This window comes from Lepisma saccharinum, chromosome 4 (assembly GCF_977018435.1).
Source record: "Lepisma saccharinum chromosome 4, izLepSacc3.1, whole genome shotgun sequence".
Lineage (NCBI taxonomy): Eukaryota > Metazoa > Arthropoda > Insecta > Zygentoma > Lepismatidae > Lepisma > Lepisma saccharinum.
In genome coordinates, this window is record NC_139232.1 from 8,639,577 (window position 1) to 8,662,596 (window position 23,020).

The 23,020-nt window shown below is 42.1% G+C and overlaps 2 protein-coding genes across 5 annotated transcripts in view; one reads left to right on the plus strand and one right to left on the minus strand.

The window, feature by feature from the left end:
* Pgant9 (polypeptide N-acetylgalactosaminyltransferase 9) overlaps window positions 1–23,020 on the minus strand; it is a 912,350-nt gene that overhangs the window by 884,636 nt on the left and 4,694 nt on the right. The window lies entirely within an intron of this gene.
* LOC145986838 (uncharacterized) lies at window positions 20,889–21,305 on the plus strand. The gene has a single exon (XM_083121311.1). It carries the CDS (start codon window positions 20,889–20,891, stop codon window positions 21,303–21,305), a length of 417 nt encoding a protein of 138 aa, XP_082977437.1.

Consider the following 23,020-nt stretch of genomic DNA (forward strand, 5'->3'; position numbering starts at 1 on the left):
GTTACGAGTGTGTCATGAGTATTTCAAAATACTCCATACAGCAGAATTTTCCTACCAGAAAGTAAAATTTTCACTTCTCCTTAGAAAAATTCCATTGCTTTATTACATTATATTATTTATATTAATATTATTACTAGACGTTTGTGTTCTTTCTAGTGTCCCTTCAACAATTTAATCATATCATACATCATTGTCATCTTCGCGATTATGCAAAAGTGGCGACGTAAAATAAACCAAAATCAATTGATCACAATTAAAATACAACAGGGAATTTTAGCCACAATACAGTTCCAAATACCAAATAAGTTTCATTAGGATACAACTACAGTAAAACTTCGTTAATCCGGACCCCGATTTCGCTTAATCCGGACAGGCAAAAGAAGAAAAAACAACAGAATGCTAGGTTTTATATGTAGCTAGAAGTCAACAATCACATTCGTCATATTGCTCCGTAACGCCTACGAATACGTACATCCAACGTCCATGGGAGACTTCCAAAAGAAAAGGCAGTCAACCACTGATGGAATTCTGTTTCCCGCAGACTTGCGGCAAGAAGCAAAAAGGAATGCCCTTTAAATGCACCATAATAAACGTGTTTTGTTGCTATAAACTGAGTTTTAATACACTTTCTACTGTTCTTTTAGGTTATTTCAGTTAATCCGGACTTTCGTTAAACCGGTCAACTTATCCCCTCCATTAGTTCGGATTAACGAGGTTTTGCTGTAATACATCTATTGAAACATCGGTTAGGAGAAGCCTGCACAAAAGAATAAAAAGCAACACACTCCAAGATCCAAAGCCCGAGTATACACTCATCTGATTGGGCTCCCAGATGGCGTAGTGGTAACGTCGTCGCCTTGTAGGGGTCCCGGTTTCGGTAACCGGTGGAGAGACAATGGTTTAAACTGTTGATTGATTTGCTTTGTTTTACTTCGCTTTCTGTGAAACTCTTGCCTAAGTTGCGAAGATGGGGATGACTGATAATCTGTGCTAACCACTCCGCCACGGGGGCCGGTGACACCGGCCACTTTAAACTTCTCTTGGTGTCCAAGTATCTCCATGGTGATACTTTCCTGTAACCCGCAGGTGCCCAAGTATCTCGATCGAGATACCTTGTTATGCTCCTAGTTTTTAATTTATAATGTCGCTACTTTTGGCTGGAATTAAGATTTTCTTCTTTCATATTATTTTTAACACATATATTAAACAATAATGACTCTTGCACGTCTTGTTGTTCCATAAAAAGGGGGAAGGGAAATTGCGGGAAAATGGTGGCTTCCATTGAAACTGAGTCAGTGGCGCACGCACAGACATGTCTTTTTGGGGGTACAAGTCGTGTTGTATTGTTCACATCATAATAGTGCAATTATTTTCTTGTTCCAGACATGCCAGCGATCATTTCCATGTGTATTTTGACAACGTTCTGTACTTTGTTGTCCAGGGGCGAAGGGGGGGGGGGCATTTTTTTTCCAGAAATTTTGGAAATTTTCGGTTCCTCACCTCTTCCCGCACTCAATATGCATAAATTTTATATAGTCCGATTTTATGGTTTATTCCGCGTATAACGGTACTTGATTCGTCCGTCTAGGGCAATTAGCTTCGGACCTACAGTTGTTTCAAGGTAAACTGCACATTTTGCTGAATGGGTCAGTGTCGTACAGACATATCGTTTTGGGGGTACAAGTCGTGTTGTATTGTTCATATGGTAATAGTGCAATTATTTTTCTTGTTCCTAACACTCCAGCGATTATTTCCATGTGTATTTTGACAATGTCGGGTTGGGGAAGGGGGGCGAAACCCCCATTTCTTTTCCAAAAAAATTCTTGAATTTTCAGGTTCCTCCCCTCCCCTCCCTCCATAAATACGCCGAATGTCAATACGTTTTATATAGTTCGAATCTATGGTTCATTCCGCGTATAACGATATATTATTCGTATGTCTACGGCAATTAGGCTCCGATCTACAGTCATTTTTATAAAACTCTGCATTTTGTTCAAGATTGGCGCGGGCATCCGAGCCTTACCTGGCGAAAGAGGGTTGGGTACCAAAAGGTTAAGTCAAGTTCTGATTATCCTTTCTGGGCATAAATAAGGCTTAAAAACAAACTCAAAACTCGATCTACATAATGTACACTGTTGTTACAAGAATGTCCCCAGAGCTATCCTTTTCTTGGAGACAGTAATGTAATAAGAAAAATACAGGGGCGGGCAACCCCCAAAGTAAGCCCCTACACCCGTATACATTCGAAATAAGACATTGGATGCAAAACAGGCAATGAGATGGCCTTTTCAGAAAAGCAATTAAGAAGAAACGTTAAAAAAAATGCATGTGTTACTGTCGCCGCCAACTACTTTCCTTCATTTTTCCATCTTGTCGAATTGCTTGTTTCGTCTATTTTTGGGTCTATCTTGAGGCACATCCAGCTGCTAACAGTCACGAAAAATTGATTGCTAAGAACCCTAGACCTGACCTCGTAACATAACCATATGCATCATTAAAACTAAGCGGAATTGTAATAAATGCATATGTGGTTAGATTTTGAGGGCCAGCTTTAGCAAGCAATTTTTTCTTAGCAAAGACCATTAGATGTTGGATATGTCTCAACACAGACACAAACTTTTGTTCTCTTGCAGAAACAGCTAAATTGTGTGTGAGCGCTGAGGATGGTCATTTCCGCATGGGTTAATCGTCTGCTGTTGTGTTTTTATACAAAGTTATAAGTGCGATATAGTGAATGTGTTGAGTGAAGTGCAACGTCCTCAGTACTTCGTTATTATTGTGCTCATTTCTAAAGTCATCAACGCCTTTACATCTTTGACCAGGACTGCCAAATCCCCGAAGAAGCTGTTGTGTTGTATTGTAACCGCACATGCATTTATTATAATCTTCTTTATGGTTATACCTATTGTAATTGGAGGATTTGGAAATTGACTAGTACCCCTTTCTCTCGCGAAACACTTACAACCGAACGAACGCCGTGTGGTGGTAAGGTAACAGCACCATGACGCAGAAGGAATCGAAGACATAATCGATTGTCCGGCTTAGAACGATATAAATTCCAAGAAATGATTTACAAAATAAAGGAACGTTGGCGTTAATCATTCTTCGTGACAGCTGCTGTGTTGGCAACCATACGGAACTACCGTTAATCAATGGGTCTTTTAACTAATGGCAGGAAATTCCTTTGCGACAACTGGACTCTGTCACACCGAATATAGAATCCTGGTCTCCTGCGTCATGAATGAATGAGTTGAAATTTTGGGGTGCATGGGAACGTATCGTCGATTTTCACCCTTCAATATACGAGGGAAATAGTCTTATCTAAACTCCTTACCTGAAAGTTAAGAAAGAGGTGTAAAGAAGATCCTTGAGAAATGTTAAACATGTAAGGGCGTAAAGGAATCTGCACAGGGGTTAAGATGGAAAAAACAACAACAAAAAAAAACAACAACTCAGAAACCGTGTAACAGCAAACTTTACGGGGGCTCGAACCTGAAGCCTTTAGTAGAGAGATCGTGAGTTACGTTGATTGATTTGGTTACTTTGCGTCGCTTTTCTTCCCTTTTTGGCTAATCGTGAAATGAGGCTGAGTGAAATGATGAAATTGATGAAGGGGCACTTACAAAGAACAACTTACTCCAGGCAGGGATTCGAACCTGGCGGCGGCGTAGCGCGCTGTCAGGATTCGAACCCGGGACCTCTGGCGTCGTAGCGCGATGTGCTAACCACTGCCACGGGGCCCGGCTAAAATAGCATTACAAGTACGACATATTGGCAGCAAATGACCATGGGCGAGACGGCTGTGTCCGATTCGAAGTAGAGGTAAAATTACCCCTTCCCCACGGCAGGGACGGTACGAGATACGTATGCACCTGATAGAGTGAAGCTTGTTACCCGTTGACGCGCTAGACTATCGCGGCTCCGAATTTAAAGTGGAAGGACAATAATCGTAAAAGATCTCACATGAGGTAACCCTCCATCTGGTTGATTAATAAAATACACGAGGAAAAGTCTGCAGAAAACACGTCAAACAGAGATCTTTTATGAGTATAAACTTGGCAACGAGATTTTCAAATATTTGACATGTAGGGGCTGAGACAAAATCCGATAGTACCACTTCCTTTTGAACACGTTGTTTTTAAACCATTTTTCGTATCGTTGGTTCACTTCCCGTTTGTCTACTGGACGCGTTTCTCGCTTCCTTTTACAGTACATAATGTGGTTGTTAGTCTCATTTTTCACAAAATGTGTGATCCTTGCAACACTGCCTAAATGTTGTGTTGGGTTGCGAGCATACAGGCGGCAAAACGAGCCGTTTTTTTTAACGACAGTCCCGCCGAAAAGATACACAAACGATAAAAATGAAAAGTTGTTTTCATGTCCTCTATAAGTTTCTGTGGTCCGTGGGCGCCATTAAAGTTACACCTTGTACAGTGTTAATCCAAACTTCAGGAAAACCAAAACAAACTCTTCCAAGGAAACAGTGCATTGATTGCTGGCACAGTAACTGATAAACACACTGAAAAACAGGAGGGACAGTTATCGATTTATGCAAGTGACAGCCAAGCCGCTTGGACATGTTTCCAGCTCAGTGATGGAGCGAGTGAACACACTAAATCAATATATGCCCCCTCAATTAATTAACAATAATTTTCCATGATTGGGGAAACTCATAGAAAGTACAGCACAGGGGCGCATTTGTATTGCACTGTCTTTTCGAGGAAACTTGTTGCATTAATTGCAACAATGGGAATGAAGTACGATAAACAACTCACACCACAGTAACAAAATATCACTGAAGTCTCACCCGCGATTCGAACACAACGATCTTGCTACTGAAAGTTTAGAGTTCGACTTGTGTGTTCCTCAGTGACCGGAAGTGAGTTACTTTTAAGATCTAAATGTAACTAGATACTATGTAAAGTAAGTGACTGCAGCTGTGAAACAGTTACTTTCTTGCAATAGACGTAACAATATCAACAATTACTTTAACACACTTCAATTGTTAGCAACGTGGGAGAAGAGCTCAATTTGACAACTGTGTTTGCATGTTTTCTCTGGATGCTAAGGTGAAAGGATTTTCGTGGAATTGCCTAAGGCTTCATTGCATGCTAAATTTAGACCTCGGCCGCGGAGGGAGCGGTGAACTTTCAATTTAAAAGTGTATAAAGACTGAACAAAAAACAAATATTGTTACTTTATATGTAAAGAATTAAAAATTAACTATATAGTGAGTAAGTTATCCACCACAACCAATACGCTCATTACATTTCTCGATATACACCCCCATAAAATTATTCAGAACGGTCTGATTCGTGCTGACTGCTTTTACAACCCTCTAAAACGTACTTACTCCCTTCTAAATCAAAAATCCTGGGCCAGCCGTGCGATTTATTTACCTTAATATTAAAATACGGAATTTTAAGATAGGAAAGGGATTTTTTTGCTGCACGACAGGGAAATATCCCTCTCAGCCAGCAACATCACTCTTCCGTTCCCGATATTACGTTCTTCTTTCAGCAATTATGTACATGTAATGAATGACTCATGGCTAACTTTTGAACTGACAGCATGTGAGGCCTTCGAGGAGAAAAAAAGAACCCGCATTATTAACTGTCAATTACCTAACACAGGTTAATGGATGAGCGCCATGCACATCACGAAGAAATCATGGAAGAAAAATGTTGCACGATCCACGTTGAGTAAGCCACTTGTCATCCTTCATCACAACTAATTGGGGCCTTCCCCCCCTACACACGTCACTGCACTCCCAACTTGCGAATCCTACTTGCACAGCCTTGGAAGCAATATAGTGCTAATAGATTTAGCGTTCTTCAAACGGCAGCGATGATGCTTGTTAACACACTTGCGATCAGTAACAAGGTTCAGTTTTTTACTCCTAGATGGCAGGAGCACGCTGTTTTGGCAGTTTTCATCCGTTTGAAAGTAAAGGTCGTGTCCGAATACGCACGCGCACGTTTACTTCATACACCGCACTTGTTCATCGAATCGAGAGGCTCCCGTGAACTGCAGTTGCAACTTTTCCCGTCAGGTGGCAGTTTCAACGTCATCCATCACGCTACGGAAGCAGAAAGCTGACGCCAATGAAGCATCAGAATGCTTTCCACAAATTTGCTAGTTAAATTGAAATGTGGCATGTGATTTCTTCGTTTATAGTTCTTCTAAACACAGTGTTATCTCTAAAATGCCCAAGTAGCAGTGAGTGGTGATCTATTGGCATCAGTTGTCGATTTGGAGATGGACAAAGTCTCTAACCCAGCTAGCGAAACCACGGTGAGGTAAACTGTGGACAATGAGTGTAGCACAGTGTGTCTTTTCGTAGCTAGTATATAGTTATATTTCAAAATAATACAGTGTTGTATATTTAACATAACATGAATGCTTTTTCCACTAAGCATCCCTAGAACCAACCAATCCTTATGGAACACACATTATGTCTGTGCCCTACAAACCAGCATTTTCAGGTGTGAATTTCCTCGGTAATGTCCCTGCATAGAGCAGCTCTGGGATGCATTCAGCCTCTAATAAATGGATACTTGGGAGGAACCCCAAAGACTCGTTGGGATGCAAGACTGCAGTTACCTGTCACTGAAGAATTCAGGTCCACTACCTCCCACGATATAGCATCATGTGGGAACCTTGAAATGCAGTCAGTAAACACACTTTGTCAGGTGTTTGGCACAACAGACCGAAAAGCCATCGGTCCATGGTTGGCAGGTTTGCAATACGTTCCAGGCAATTAAGCAACACTGTTATGCAAAGAGGCCGACGGCGCTTCATCCTTGACCCGATTTCCCCCGCGTTAATAGGTACCGTTGCCCGGCAACGTGGTCATCCAGCATTGTCTTGAGCCCGAGGACGTTCCTACGGTGACACAATTGTGTTTGTTTGCAGATGTACTCGGGCATGGCGGAGGAGGTGGCCATCAACCTCTGCAAAGTGGAAACGGTCAATTGGGATGGAGTTAGTGGGAGCTTTGCAAGTGCTTCTCCATTCGTAGATTCCGTATTTTGCCATTTCCTTATCTTGCCTTGTTTTCCTGTCACTATAGGTTAATCGCAACAATGAAGAATCTATAGCAGTGGTGCCCACCTATATTAGCCTGTCGGGTTGGAGTCCACTTAACTACTGACTGAAAATAATAATAATAAAAATAATAATAATTTGTTACATCTCTAGTATACTTCTTAGTGTCATATATGATTTACAATATCCGTGGTCTGATGGTTTATTAGAAAATTAAGGAAGTTAAGGATGAAGATCAGTACGCACTAAAAATTCTCAAATAGGAAGACAAAAATGAACCGAGAAATACAAAATTTGCACTTAAAGTGATGAATATCATTATCCAGGTTTAGGCACTCAAAAGTAGTGATATTCGGAATAGGTAATTATGATTGATTAGGCAGAAATGGGATGAAAGGATTTTTAAACGTAAAAGCCTACATTTACTGGCCAAGGAACAGAAAGTAATGTTACTCTTACAGCAAATCCTCAACCTACTTATGACATATATTATTGCATAAAATTATAAAACAAATCTCCGAGTTCAGCCCACCCAAAGTTGGCGCCACTGATCTATAGTAAGATACGCGCATTACGTTTGTCAAGTGTCTGAGAAGAGTACATGGCGCCACGAATGCGCCAATCCATAAGAGGTGTTCATTTTAAATCACTCTCTGTGACTCTCGCACGCGCTCAGCTTGGTGGCTGCCTCGCAGTTACCCTCACGGCCCTTGCCTTCCATAACCCTCACAGTTCTTGGTGAGGTGAGGTTTGTTCCATGAGGGTCGCCCTCCGGATGGTGAACACCTCTGCAATGTGTCTGGGTATTGCAGGAAAAATGAAGGTAAAATTTCGTACCCAATGTGAATCTGTCCATCCTCCATGATTCCAGTGGCTCTTGACAACAGTACAGCTGTTCCAAGTGCAACAGATGAACCTCCGTGTGGCTGTTCCAAGTGCAACAACTGAACCACCTCCGTGTGGCTGTTCCAAGTGCAACAACTGAACCACCTCCGTGTGGCTGTTCCAAGTGCAACAACTGAACCACCTCCGTGTGGCTGTTCCAAGTGCAACAACTGAACCACCTCCGTGTGGCTGTTCCAAGTGCAACAACTGAACCACCTCCGTGTGGCTGTTCCAAGTGCAACAACTGAACCTCCGTATGGCTGCAATTAGGAAAAAAAATCTGAAGTTTTCAAATCAATAGGAGATTCTGTAAGTGTTTTGAATGCTGATCACGGAAATAACATACATTTTTATCAATGTCTCCCATCAACGTCAGATATTTTCACAATTTGACAATTCTCATATTCGCCATTCCATTACACAACTCATCAAAATAAATTGAAACAAGGAAATTTTGGTAGTTTACAAACCAATAGGTGATTCTGGAAGTATTTTGAATGATAATGACGTCAGGATTTTTCCCTACGTCAAGATTTTTATCCACGTCACTAAGATCAATCAACCCACCATAACATTGAGTTTTGGACATTTATGAAGTAAATTTTTATGAGCGATTTCGAAAATAAAATTTACGTAATCAAAGTCCATACAACTTTGATTCCAATGTGTCTTGTGAAGGTAAAAGGTGGATTAAATGCTTACTATTCTATATGCATTTATAGTTGAAAATTGGAGGCTTTGTATCATAGGAAAAATATTTTACCACCATCTAAACAGAGCCATCTATTGGGGAAATGATGGAACTACACATTTTATTGTGAAATAAAGGCAATTAATACATTGCTGTATCCAGGCATGCAAGTAAAACAAAGACAGACAGAATTCCGACTTGAAACTTTCCAAAAGCTTCTACAGTTTTCATAAAATCTCTTTTTGCACCTAAAATTGGACATAGACTTCCCTGCACGAAAGGACATTTCCCATTATATAACCAGTGATCAGAACGCTACATTTTATAAGTAGGAGAGAGCGGGGTCAATTGTAACAATTTTGACAAATGATGCATTTTCTATGAAACTATTTATCTTTGCAGCGTGAAAATCGGCATGGAAACACTACAATATGTTGTTATTGATATTATGCAGTCACGATCCCGCCATATATAATATGCTAATCATAATTAGTGTTTTAAAAATGTGTGGTAAATGTTACAATTGAACCTTGGTCGGGGGCATATGTAACACTGCAGGGGCAAATGTAACATACTAACATTTACCAGAAATACAATTCATTTTTTTGCTGGAAATAACATGTAGCCTTACACAATGATTAAGAATTAGCTAACTGTGTTTTCGTTAATAAGTAGGCTAATCGAACCATACCAGGTCCCAAACACTGCTTCTAACAAAGATATATCTGATCATTCTGACTGACAGTTATGACAAATGTAAAAGCTGTCTCCTTTGGTGCGTTTCTCATGTGACCAGTTGTCACAAGTTAAGCACTGCACCCATTGCTCACCAGATGCACTATTGGAGCACTTCTTAAGGCAAACTTAACAAAAACATTCGTCGCCTTCAGAGCTGCTTTCCTGACACCTTCTTGTGCTTCTTCTTGCAGTTCTCTTCTTTTTTGATTGCCAACTATCATTTCTGTTGAACAGCCTATTTTTCCCTTTGCTGTTTTCTTGTCTCGATCTTTGCTGTGCCATAAGTAGTTCATTTTCAGGTTTATCTGTCCATATAGCACTTTTCTTTCTTCTCCTTCGAGGTGCTGATTCTTTAGGTTCTCCATGAGGCAAAGGTCGAATGTCAGATGAGGAAACAGCTGTTGAGGTGGACGGAAGAGGTTCATTGCAAGGGTTGCATTGCTCTTTGTACTGGGTACAAATAGTTTCTTCCAAGTTACTTGATTGTCCTGTTTCATTAACTTCATTCTCGTCATTAGTAGGTGTGGTTTATAACCCATTACAGGATTCCCTTCTTCTTGTCTCTTCTTAACAAAACGGGTCAATGTCACGAGACAAATATTGTGCGCTTTTCCTGCGTGTCGGATGGAAACATTGCTTTCCAAAACTAACTTTGCAGCTTCTTCCATCTTATCTTGTGATAAGGGCCTCGTTCGGTAGTTCTTTTTCTGTCTCTCACCATTCTGAAACATACAGAATGTAATAATTCAGGATGGTTGAACAATGTTTTTTATTACAATGCAAGTGAATATTTTACATAAGAAACGCATAAGGGGCAATTGTAACAGTGTTACAACTGCCCCGGTTACATTTGTTACATTTGCCCCATCCTGACGCCATATTGTTTGCTGGCTTGCAGCTACTAACCCCGACACCAGAAATTGATCACAAATATCTTAACAAATGCATCAAATATTGTGTATTGCGATGATATATACAAACCTTGATCAGACGACATCGCGAAATCACTATTAAACAATAAAAAGGAACCTTATGTTTTTACTTACGTGTTGAAAATTTGAAAAACTCCCAATAATAGCCGGAACACTCGCTACGTAAGTACCACCACCACATGAGTCACTCCCAACTGACGTCTCCTTTCTACAGGTTTGAATAGTTTGAAAAAATACCTCGCGAGAGCAGCACAGTAGCGATTGTTACATTTGCCCCGTGTTACAATTGACCCCGCTCTCCCCTAGCTTCGCTACAACTACAGCTACTCTTCCAAAATGTAGCTTCGCTACAGCTATAACTACATTTACCAAAAAGTAGCTCGCTACGCTACTCCTGTTCGATACTCGCTACTTCACTACTTTTGCGCTACTTCTGTATTAAAAACTTAAACAACTACATGGCTATTCAAAAGAAGCCCTAGTATGATAGTTGACCGTTCTGAAAAATAGATTCTGTTATTTATTACCATGATTCCCTTCATTCTATAATTTTTTATAGCAGTGTTACTTCAGTTACATATTTTTAATAAAGTGTTTGAGAATAAAATACCTTTGTAAGTGGCATATCAATTCAAAAAACTAGGTCTTACACGTATCCGTCATGTTCTTATTGTCATTTTAAAAATATTTATGTGACAGAATTCTTTTAAAAATTAATTGGAAGAATATCACATGTATCAAAATTAACTAGAACGTGCACAAAATGGGAATAAGAAAAAAATGTGATATTTAACAATTTAATCTTCTTAACTTAAACAGAATGTTAATTGGGGGATGGCGGATATTTGCTCGAACCTTGAGGATAGCTGGGAGATGCTTCTAATGGTATAAATGAGAAACAGGTGAAACAATGCTTTACGTAAGTTTTTCTGTTGGATATGCTTCCCCGAAGACTAACTAACTAACTCTCTAGCCTCCTTAAACCCGAAGGTTCATGGCTGCAGCAACACAGGCCTTCCATCTTTCCCTATCTTGAGCAAGATCTATATACTCTTTTCCATCCCTACCGATTTCCCTTAGATCAATCTCAACGTTGTCCCTCCTCCATCTTCGTCTTGGCCTTCCTACAGGTCTCTTACCATCAGGTTTCCCAACAAGAATTCTGTAAACTCCTCTTTCCTCTCCCATTCGTGCCACATGGCCTGCCCACCTAAGTCTTCTTGATTTAATTATTCTAATAATATCTGGACACGAATACAAATTATGTAGTTCTAAATTATGTAACCTTCTCCACTCACCTGTCTCCTCATCCCTTTTAGGTCCAAAGATTTTTCCTAAGGGTCTTATTTTCAAATACTCTCAATTTATGTTCCTCTTTCAATGTAAGGGACCAAGTTTCACATTCATATAATACTACAGGCAAAATTACTGTTTTGCATATTTTAACTTTTAGTTTAAACGAGAAGACAAAAGTTTATGAAGAGAGAAGTAACATGCATTTCCTGAATTAAGCCTACTTTTTATTTCCTCTTTAATATAATTTTCATTTGTTAATATTACTACTAAGTATTTGAATTTGGAAACTGGTTCAAACGAGTTGTTATCAATAATTAGATTTTGATTATTACCTAACACTTGGTTTCGGCCTGTAAGCATATATTTAGTTTTCTCTTTGTTAACTTCCAAACCTATCTCTTTAGCAGTTTTGAAAAATATTTTAGCATTATTCTTAATTGTATTCACATCATCCCCCACTAAGTCTACATCATCTGCATATGCTAACAACTGAGTCACACCTTTTAATTTTAGTTCTTCATTAGTTTCTTTTACCTTCCTAACAGCATATTCTAAGGCAAAATTAAAGAGCAATGGAGATAATGCATCTCCTTGTTTTAACCCATCATGAATTGTAAAAGACAAAGAAGACAAAGTGAAAATTGTAATTGTCATCTTGTATTCAAAGGGCCCCAGGTTCGATACCCAGCGGAGGGCACATGGTGGTTCGTATCAGTCTCGATCAGCTGTTTTGTGCATAAAGTGGACTCAAAACAAACACTAGGAAAGACTCCTAGTTGGGAAGATGGGATCATCCTGCTCCTCCATTCCTCACTCTGCTCATCATTCTTCCCCATTCTCACAATTAGCCAAAAGTGGCAGAAAACGGCCATAGATACGAAAATAACTAAATAAATAATGCATCCTCATTGACATGATTAGAAAAAGTTACACAAAAGAGACGCAAAAGTAGGAAAAATACATAAATTTGAAAACTGTGTATTTTAACCAAAAGATTCAAGTGGCTCTTGACAACAGTACAGCTGTTCCAAGTGCAACAGATGAACCTCCGTGTGGCTGTTCAAAGTGCAACAACTGAACCTCCGTGTGGCTGTTCCAAGTGCAACAACTGAACCTCCGTGTGGCTGTTCCAAGTGCAACAACTGAACCTCCGTGTGGCTGTTCCAAGTGCAACGACTGAACCTCCGTGTGGCTGTTCCGAGTGCAACGACTGAACCTCCGTGTGGCTGTTCCGAGTGCAACGACTGAACCTCCGTGTGGCTGTTCCAAGTGCAACAACTGAACCTCCGTGTGGCTGTTCCAAGTGCAACAACTGAACCTCCGTGTGGCTGTTCCAAGTGCAACAACTGAACCTCCGTGTGGCTGTTCCAAGTGCAACAACTGAACCTCCGTGTGGCTGTTCCAAGTGCAACAACTGAACCTCCGTGTGGCTGTTCCAAGTGCAACAACTGAACCTCCGTGTGGCTGTTCCAAGTGCAACAACTGAACCTCCGTGTGGCTGTTCCAAGTGCAACAACTGAACCTCCGTGTGGCTGTTCCAAGTGCAACAACTCAACCTCCGTGTGGCTGTTCCAAGTGCAACAACTCAACCTCCGTGTGGCTGTTCCAAGTGCAACAACTGAACCTCCGTGTGGCTGTTCCAAGTGCAACAACTGAACCTCCGTGTGGCTGTTCCAAGTGCAACAACTGAACCTCCGTGTGGCTGTTCCAAGTGCAACAACTGAACCTCCGTGTGGCTGTTCCAAGTGCAACAACTGAACCTCCGTGTGGCTGTTCCAAGTGCAACATCTGAACCACCTCCGTATGACTATTCCAAGTGCAAGAGATGAACATCCGTGTGGCTGTTCCAAGTGCAACAGATGAACCTCCGTGTGGCTGTTCCGAGTGCAACAACTGAACCTCCGTGTGGCTGTTCCGAGTGCAACAACTGAACCTCCGTGTGGCTGTTCCAAGTGCAACAACTCAACCTCCGTGTGGCTGTTCCAAGTGCAACAACTGAACCTCCGTGTGGCTGTTCCAAGTGCAACAACTGAACCTCCGTGTGGCTGTTCCAAGTGCAACAACTGAACCTCCGTGTGGCTGTTCCAAGTGCAACAACTGAACCTCCGTGTGGCTGTTCCAAGTGCAACATCTGAACCTCCGTGTGGCTGTTCCAAGTGCAACAACTGAACTTCCGTGTGGCTGTTTCAAGTGCAACAACTGAACCTCCGTGTGGCTGTTCCAAGTGGAACTGATGAACCTCCGTGTGGCTGTTCCAAGTGCAACAACTGAACCTCCGTGTGGCTGTTCCAAGTGCAACAACTGAACCTCCGTGTGGCTGTTCCAAGTGCAACAACTGAACCTCCGTGTGGCTGTTCCAAGTGCAAAAACCGAACTTCCGTGTGGCTGTTCCAAGTGCAACAACTGAACCTCCGTGTGGCTGTTCCAAGTGCAACAACTGAACCTCCGTGTGGCTGTTCCAAGTGCAACAACTGAACCTCCGTGTGGCTGATCCAAGTGCAACAACTGAACCTCCGTGTGGCTGTTCCAAGTGCAACAACTGAACCTCCGTGTGGCTGTTCCAAGTGCAACAACTGAACCTCCGTGTGGCTGTTCCAAGTGCAACATCTGAACCACCTCCGTGCGGCTGTTCCAAGTGCAAGAGATGAACCACCTCCGTATGGCTATTCCAAGTGCAAAAGATGAACCTCCGTATGGCTGCTCCAAGTCCAACAACTGAACCACCTCCGTACGGTTCTTCCAAGTGCAACAACTGAACCTCCGTGTGGCAGTTCCAAGTGCAAAAACTGAACCACCTCCGTATGACTATTCAAAGTGCAAGAGATGAACATCCGTGTGGCTGTTCCAAGTGCAACAGATGAACCTCCGTGTGGCTGTTCCAAGTGCAACAGATGAACCTCCGTGTGGCTGTTCCAAGTGCAACAGATTAACCTCCGTGTGGCGAACCTCCGTGTGGCTGTTCAAAGTGCAACAACTGAACCTCCGTGTGGCTGTTCCAAGTGCAACAGATGAACCTCCGTGTGGCTGTTCCAAGTGCAACAGATGAACCTCCGTGTGGCTGTTCCAAGTGCAACAGATGAACCTCCGTGTGGCTGTTCCAAGTGCAACAGATGAACCTCCGTATGGCTGTTCCAAGTGCAACAACTGAACCTCCGTGTGGCTGTTCCAAGTGCAACAACTGAACTTCCGTGTGGCTGTTCCAAGTGCAACAACTGAACCTCCGTGTGGCTGTTCCAAGTGCAACAACTGAACCTCCGTGTGGCTGTTCCAAGTGCAACAGATGAACCTCCGTGTGGCTGTTCCAAGTGCAACAGATGAACCTCCGTGTGGCTGTTCAAAGTGCAACAACTGAACCTCCGTGTGGCTGTTCCAAGTGCAACAGATGAACCTCCGTGTGGCTGTTCAAAGTGCAACAGATGAACCTCCGTGTGGCTGTTCCAAGTGCAACAGATTAACCTCCGTGTGGCTGTTCAAAGTGCAACAACTGAACCTCCGTGTGGCTGTTCAAAGTGCAACAACTGAACCTCCGTGTGGCTGTTCCAAGTGCAACAGATGAACCTCCGTATGGCTGTTCCAAGTGCAACAACTGAACCTCCGTGTGGCTGTTCCAAGTGCAACAACTGAACTTCCGTGTGGCTGTTCCAAGTGCAACAACTGAACCTCCGTGTGGCTGTTCCAAGTGCAACAACTGAACCTCCGTGTGGCTGTTCCAAGTGCAACAGATGAACCTCCGTGTGGCTGTTCCAAGTGCAACAGATGAACCTCCGTGTGGCTGTTCAAAGTGCAACAACTGAACCTCCGTGTGGCTGTTCCAAGTGCAACAGATGAACCTCCGTGTGGCTGTTCAAAGTGCAAGAGATGAACCTCCGTATGGCTGCTCCAAGTCCAACAACTGAACCACCTCCGTACGGTTCTTCCAAGTGCAACAACTGAACCTCCGTGTGGCTGTTCCAAGTGCAACAACTGAACCTCCGTGTGGCTGTTCCAAGTGCAACAACTGAACCTCCGTGTGGCTGTTCCAAGTACAACAACTGAACCTCCGTGTGCCTGTTCCAAGTGCAACAACTGAACCTCCGTGTGGCTGTTCCAAGTGCAACAACTGAACCTCGAACTGATGAAATTGCAGGCAGCATCGCCAGCCAGTCTGGTCATGGGTGTTTTTTGTGCGTGTTCATTCATCAACTTCATCATATCACTCACATTCATCTTCGCTATTACAAAAAGTGTCAGGAAAGGAAAGCAAAATAAACCAAATCAATAATTTTTTTCTACTAAATCTAGTCTCGACTAGAGATGGCCAGATCCGGATCCGGGCGGATCCGATATCCGGATCCGGTTGGTTCCAGATCCTAAGGATCCGGAACTTCCGGATCCGGTACTTTCGGATCCGGATCCGTTTTGCCATCCCACATGCGCTTCTTTGGAAAGTAAGAATGTGTTTATAACACATTGTTACCTGCTAATACATACATACACACATATATATAGTGTGTGTGCGCGTGCGCGATTTGTAATTAATTAATACACTTACAAGGGAGGTCTAAGTCTCCCCCTCTGATTTCCATGAAACTTGGCAGGTGTATGGAGGGGCCCTCTATATACCTGCGAAATTTCATGAAATCGGAGGGGGATCCTTACTTCAATTTGTCCTCATCTTGACATTTGAGGGGAGGTTGCCCACTAGAAGAGATTCTTAGCCGAAACAAAAAAACACGTATTTCTTCCTTTAGGCCCCTCAATAAATCTGCCAAGTTTCATGGAAATCGGAGGGGAACACAGGGGTGAAATGCCCACTTAAATTTGTCCTCATCTTGACATTTGAGAGGGGTTGCCCCCTAAAACAGTTTTTTAGCCGAAACAGAAAAACACGTATTTCTTCCATTGGGCCCGTTTATACACACACCTGCCAAGTTTCATGGAAATCGGAGGGGAACACAGGGGTCAGATCCCCACTTCAATTTGTCCTCATCTTGACATTTGAGGGGGTTTTGCCCCCTAAAACAGTTTTTTAGCTGAAACAAAAAAACAGTTATTTCTTCCATTGGGCCCCACTATACACCTGCCAAGTTTCATGGAAATCGGAGGGGGATACTTAGATAACCTCCCTTGTTAGTCTTACACTTTGTAATTATATAACACTGCATATATTATAATGTTTTATTTTAATTTGTAAAACTGTAACTGTAGAAAAATTGTATAATTTTTGTATAACATTTCTATCTTGTTCTATGTGTTAAAGGTTTCATATTGGAATGGAATGTCTCACATTTATGTGCGTTTCCATTTCCAATACATTCGAATGAATACATATTCGTTTCAATGGCATTTACAAAAGCACCTCTGACATTTTATGTTAAACAAGTAAGACTATTTTTGTGCACGATTGTGTTAGCCGATGCGTAGCAAGTATTTTAGGAACAACACTTGAAAAAAATTATTGTAGGACTAACTAATGTGAAATTTTTTTTGTAATCGAAGATCATACCTTTTAAGGTGTGGTAATATTATAATGGGATTCAGATAAGAAACTCTCGGATCCGGATCCGGAACTTACTGATCCGGATCCAGATCCGAAACTGTCGGATCCGGATCCGTTTGGCCATCCCTAGTCTCGACACCGTCCCTGCTTACAAAACATGCCAACCTCCTGAGTCACATGCGGACAAGCGGACCACATACGACGATCAGTGTGGTCGAAATAGATGTTAGTTTGGAAACAAAACTAGCCCTTTCCTTTTTGGAAAATTCCTGGGAACGCCACTGAATGAAACAAATTCCCATCAAATTCCTCGAACGCTATTCATGCTGAAGATGGTAAGGAATCGAAAGTCACGAGGGTCACGCAATTCAAAATAACGTGACGCCTGAACACGACGCCTGTTCACGGGTTAAGTGTTGGCAAGCGAAGATCACGATGCCATTGGTATCTACTTTCATTCTAGTTTGTTTCCGCAATGGTCTCAGCTGAGAAACCTTGAAATCGCAGGTGCAAAACAATTAAGCACTTGTCTGTCTGTTGAAAGGGTGATGTGCGCGTGTCTAGGGAATGTATTTTATTCCGAAAATATAGCTATTTTCATAGCGATCGTTTGAGATATGTATTTTATAACATGGAATCAAGTAAAATGAACAAACTTTGTTGCACCTTTTGGTGAGATTAGCACATTTATTCCTCTTTTATTACTATTTGATGCTTCAGCACGCTTTTCCTTCACGTTTCGTTAAAAAATTGGACAGAAACATAAATGAATTTCACTCTTCTTGAAAAGCTACATAAAATCCTATAGTCTCATTTTGTAGAGCAGAACGAGAGCTATAGAATGGTATATTATAATCATTGTAGCGTCAGTAGTTCCCAAGATAATGTAGCAAAACCCGTGAGGGAAAACACAAACTTCAACGGAACCTATTCGACAGAACCACAGTTCTCTATGCGGTCCGCGCGCATTATATAGAGAAGGCGCAGAAAAAGAGAGCATTGAATAAAGGTATTCCATCAGCACCATTTTAGAAACTTTCTCCCCCCTTTCCCGACCATAAGTTTGCACCTTTAAATCCCTTCCCTAATCATTGAATAATGAATATGGTGTAGCATGGGGTAGATCTTATGATAAAATCTCCAGAATACTACGACTTCAAAAAAAGCCTCGAGAATCAGGTTTACATTACGTAATAAGACTTCGTCTAAATAAATTTTTAAGGAGCAACGGATAATGACTTTTTTCTCTCTCTACACATATAACGTAACTGTATTGTTTTAAATACTGCTCAGGTGACCAAATATTACCAAAACACTAGAAGCAAAAACGACTACCACCTAAAACAAAACAGACTGCAGTTATCAAAAAATACACCACTGAATGCTAAATGTTGTTCATAATAACCTCCCGAACACCTACGACCCTAAAAAAAAACAGACGTTAGCTATAAAAGACTATTTACTTAACAAAGCACTATAAGTCGAACTGAATTCATGGAAAATACAAGAGCAATACACATTAACGAATAATACCTCCAGTTATTATCATATTTAATTATGCCATATTTATTAATCATTATTTCTTTTAAATTTTAATTTATAAATTATTATATACTGTTAACATACATGCCCTTATGTATGAAATTTTATGCAGTAATCTCTCTTTTTGTGTACGATAAATTTTGTAACTTTTTAGGACATAGCCTATATGATATTCTTAGCATTCATTGTAAACTATTTGTAGACAATCTTAATACTCCACCTGTTTGTTACCCTTGACATTTTCCATGCCTATCTACCACAAGTTTTCCGAAATAATAATAATGATAATCTCAGGGGTTGTTGCATTTGTCTGGTATTACATGTTTAAATTACGGAATCAGCGTTTGTTTGTTGCTTTTTATTACTGCCAGCGAGAGCTCCGTGCGTTATGAACATCACACCTGCACACTGCACCTCAAGGCCAGTAAGCAGCAGAGCAGAAGTGGGGGAAGTATAATATACTGCAGGGGAAGGTGCCCTCCTTTTCACTGGGCCACTTCCAGTCTCTTTTGTAATTATGACAATGCCACACTGCACTGTCACTCACGAATCATATGACAAGTTTCTCACTGCACGGACGCGACCGACGCAGCCTGCTGCATCGCTCACTACCTACTTTTTGCCGCTCTGCCAGCCTCCGCGTGCATGCAAGAAAGCTCTGCTACAAATACGGCGAGTGGACCAGGCCTACAAATTATTGCTTGCTGTGGTAAGGTGACCATATTTGATGCCAGCTGAAAACTGGACGTCTACGTTCTCAGATTCATTGATCGATCGAATCAGGTTATATTACGTAGCTTTACAGCTACTTGTGGCTAATCGCGACGATGAGGATGAGTCATGATATGATGAAATTGATGAAGGCACACTCACAAAGAACACCCATGCTCCGGGATTCGAACCCAGGACTCCTGGCGTCGTAGCGTGCTGTCGGAGGTCCTCTGCTAATCTGCAAACAATTCTGTCGATCCAAAAAAAATATTAACTATTTCGAGTTTATTGAAAAGTGATGGGGTGTAAGGGGTGACTATGAAGGCACCCAAATGTCATCGCATCCACGTAATACACCCTGGACTACATTAGCAGACTAACGAGGCTCTGGCGTCTGGACTCACTGCCAGTATATTTCTCCCTGGGAATTGTGTGTTTCTGATTATCCTTTCATCCATTTCATCTTATCCATTCATCCTCATCTTCGCGATTAGTCAAAAGTGGCAGAAAACAAAAGTAAAATAAATCAGTCAATCAATTGAAAAGTGATAATAGTTATTGAGTTTGTCCTGATTTGTTTCTTCGGTTCCAGACTTTCTCGTGCGGTGTGCCAGTGACCAGAGCCCATGTTGATTGATTTGCTTTATTTTACTTCGCTTCTTCTGCCACTTCTGGCTCATTTTCGAAGATGGGGATGAGTGATGATATGATGAAATTGATGAATGGACACTCGCAAACATCCATGCCCAGGTCAGGATTCGAACCCGGGAGCCCTAGCGTCGTAGCGCGATGTGCTAACCAATGCGCCACGGGGGACGGCGAAGAGCCCATGTGACGACGCAGTTGCCGTCACGCAAGAGACCATTGAGACACTTGATGAAAAGTGCACCATGCGGCAACCGAACTCTTTTCAGAGTAAATGAATGGTGATCGCCGCGACCAATCAGAGGCCACTTGAGGGTAAGAGTGCCCGCAGGCTCTCCGAGACATTAAAAGCTCTCCTCAAGACCAACGACTCCATTGTCGACAAAGGAAAGCACCGAACTCTTCCAAGACATGTAAGTCCAGCGTACTTATTTACGTAATGAGTACTTGTAAGGTTGGATTCCAAGGACTGCAGTTAACATTCATGTTACAGAGTGCAGGATCGTTGCCTCAGGACGACCGAAAAGAACAATAACTCATTCATTTTCAGCTCCGGGACTCGGTAAAAAGCAAACAAATAAAAAAAGGCTGGTTTGCGCAACTCGGTTTCGCAAATACACTAGAAGTTCCAAGGCAGGACCCGTCGAGACCGAAATCTGTAAAACTGAGACAAGACCAGACTTATAACGGGTATTCAGAAAGTAACTATGCACTGCAATACACAAGGTATTTTTATTTGTTCGCAGGTCCGGTTCGATTGCAGACAACATATCTTGTTTGTGCCAGTCATCATCAGCAGTGACATCAGTGATCCAGGTTATCATGCTAACGATTGAACAAAGAGTGTTTCTTGTGGAGCACGTGTTCCGCAAAATCAGGCAGGTCATCCACATCCGAAGAGGTGGTGTTGGAAGTGCAGGACATGATGCTGCAAAGTCCGAAGAAATCTGTTCGACGACTAGCTCAACAGGCCCAAGTGTCCATTGGTTCCGCTCACAAGATTCTGCGGAAGTCCCTGCCCGTGTATCCGTACAAAATTTCGGTAGTGCATCAACTGAGAGACATCGATCACCCGGCGCGTGTGAGGTTTTGCAACTGGTTTCTCTCCTTCCTGCAGGACAATGGTGAGGGGATTCTTGACAAAACGTTTTTCACGGACGAGGCATGGTTTCAACTCTCTGGCTACGTTAATAGCCAGAATAGTCGTGTGTGGACTACGGAGAATCCGCATGAATTTAAGGAAGCACCACTGCATGATCAAAAAGTTGGTGTTTGGTGCGCCGTGAGGACACCATCAATGCAGAACGGTACTGCACCTGCATTCTGGAGCCCTTACTGAAGCAATGTCTAGTACTGCATAGTTACTTAATGAACACCCGTTACTATGTCGCGGTTATCTCCGGAGCAGGCGAACGAAAACAAGTCTCTGCGCAAGTAGTGACGCGAGACGACTCCAGTGGGAGGGAACGGGACTGCATGGATGACAAAAAGCTTGGGTGTCTAAGAAGGGTCACCCCTTACAACCCCCTTATCTGTGCACAGGGCGGACTTAAAATCAACAACGTAATCAGTGGATACCCAATTGTTTTACTGATAGTTCATATTACCCTATTTTATTTAGTGTGATAGACAAGTTAAGCCATTGTTGGCAACTCTCAACCTGTTCAGGGGGGTTCCATGAATTCAGATTTGAATGATTTTGGAGGTTTCACTACAATCAGTCTATCAAACTCAGTGTCTGCTCCGCGGGATTTTTCTGCTCCAGCTTTTCAACTCTAAACGCCGACCATGAAATGAGGCGGGTGGCAGAACTTCGCACTGTTGCCACGTCGGAGCACAACCCCGTCTGTTCGGAGGTTTAAGAGAATGAAAGATCTCGTTGTAGAATTGGTCTTTGTAATCCATGCGTTACAAAGTGACAGTATTTGCTCGAAAGGTCGGGGATGACACAAAAGTGCCCCGAAGGGAGGTCGGTCTGACGCTCGAACTAGGCAACGCAGCCCGGTTGACGTTGCCAAACAGTGCGCGGGAACCAGCGACTCTTGTCCCGCTCTCGCTTTGCTTTTCCCACATGTGGCACCAGCGCAATTTTGCCCAGCCGCCTATTTTCATGGCCGTGCGTTTAGGCGAGACCGAGTACGAGACAAGCATTTACAACACGAGAAGGACCGAGACGACCTGCTCACACATAAGACGGGACTTGCTCTGTTGCTAACAATGTAGTCAACGAACATGCACGATAACTGTGCGAAAAGCAGGAAACAAATCAAAATTATTAATTCAGAAAGAGGAACATCGAGAAACTGTTTCGAAATGTGTGCACAATCACAATGTGCACACTATTTACTTTCACGGCTTTTTTTGTACACACAAAGAAGTAGATGGAGTGAAGAATTTTAAAGCAAAACTACTACTTTAGATTTAAATCCATGTGGGAGATTCTTGTTTGTTTTACTCACGAGTCCTAAAATTCGTGAGTAAATTATTTTATTCCATTACAGAATTCGCAAGGGACGTCGATGGAAACAAAAGAAATTCAACTTCAGAGAACAATTTGAAAAGGAAAAGTTTCCCAGAAATGATTGTGTGTTTTCCAGCCAGATTTTGAAAAACAAGTCCCTGTGCGTGTTCTGAACCTCGGTAATAGCAATCTTATACATCGTCAGTGGGTGTCAAGGGGTCGAGAGTATAATCCAATACATAAAGAATGTGAAACCGACTTCCGTGGCGGAATGGGCAGCACAGCGCGCTACGACCATGGTACAGGGTTCGAATCCTGGACAGGGTATGGGTTTTCTTAGCGAGTGTCCCTTCATCAATATCAACAACCTCATTTTCGTGATTAGCCAAGTACAATAAACTAAATCAATCAATCCATCAGATATACGGCATTCAACTAATCACTTTTCAATTCACAATTATAGTTACTATTATTATGCATTATCACTGGGGCCTGATTAAAGACAGAATTTGAAACTTTATAGGCTATTCGGTTCAGATGAAACAATTTACTTTTTGCTTATTTTCGTCGCTTTTCTGCCTGTTAGGTTAATC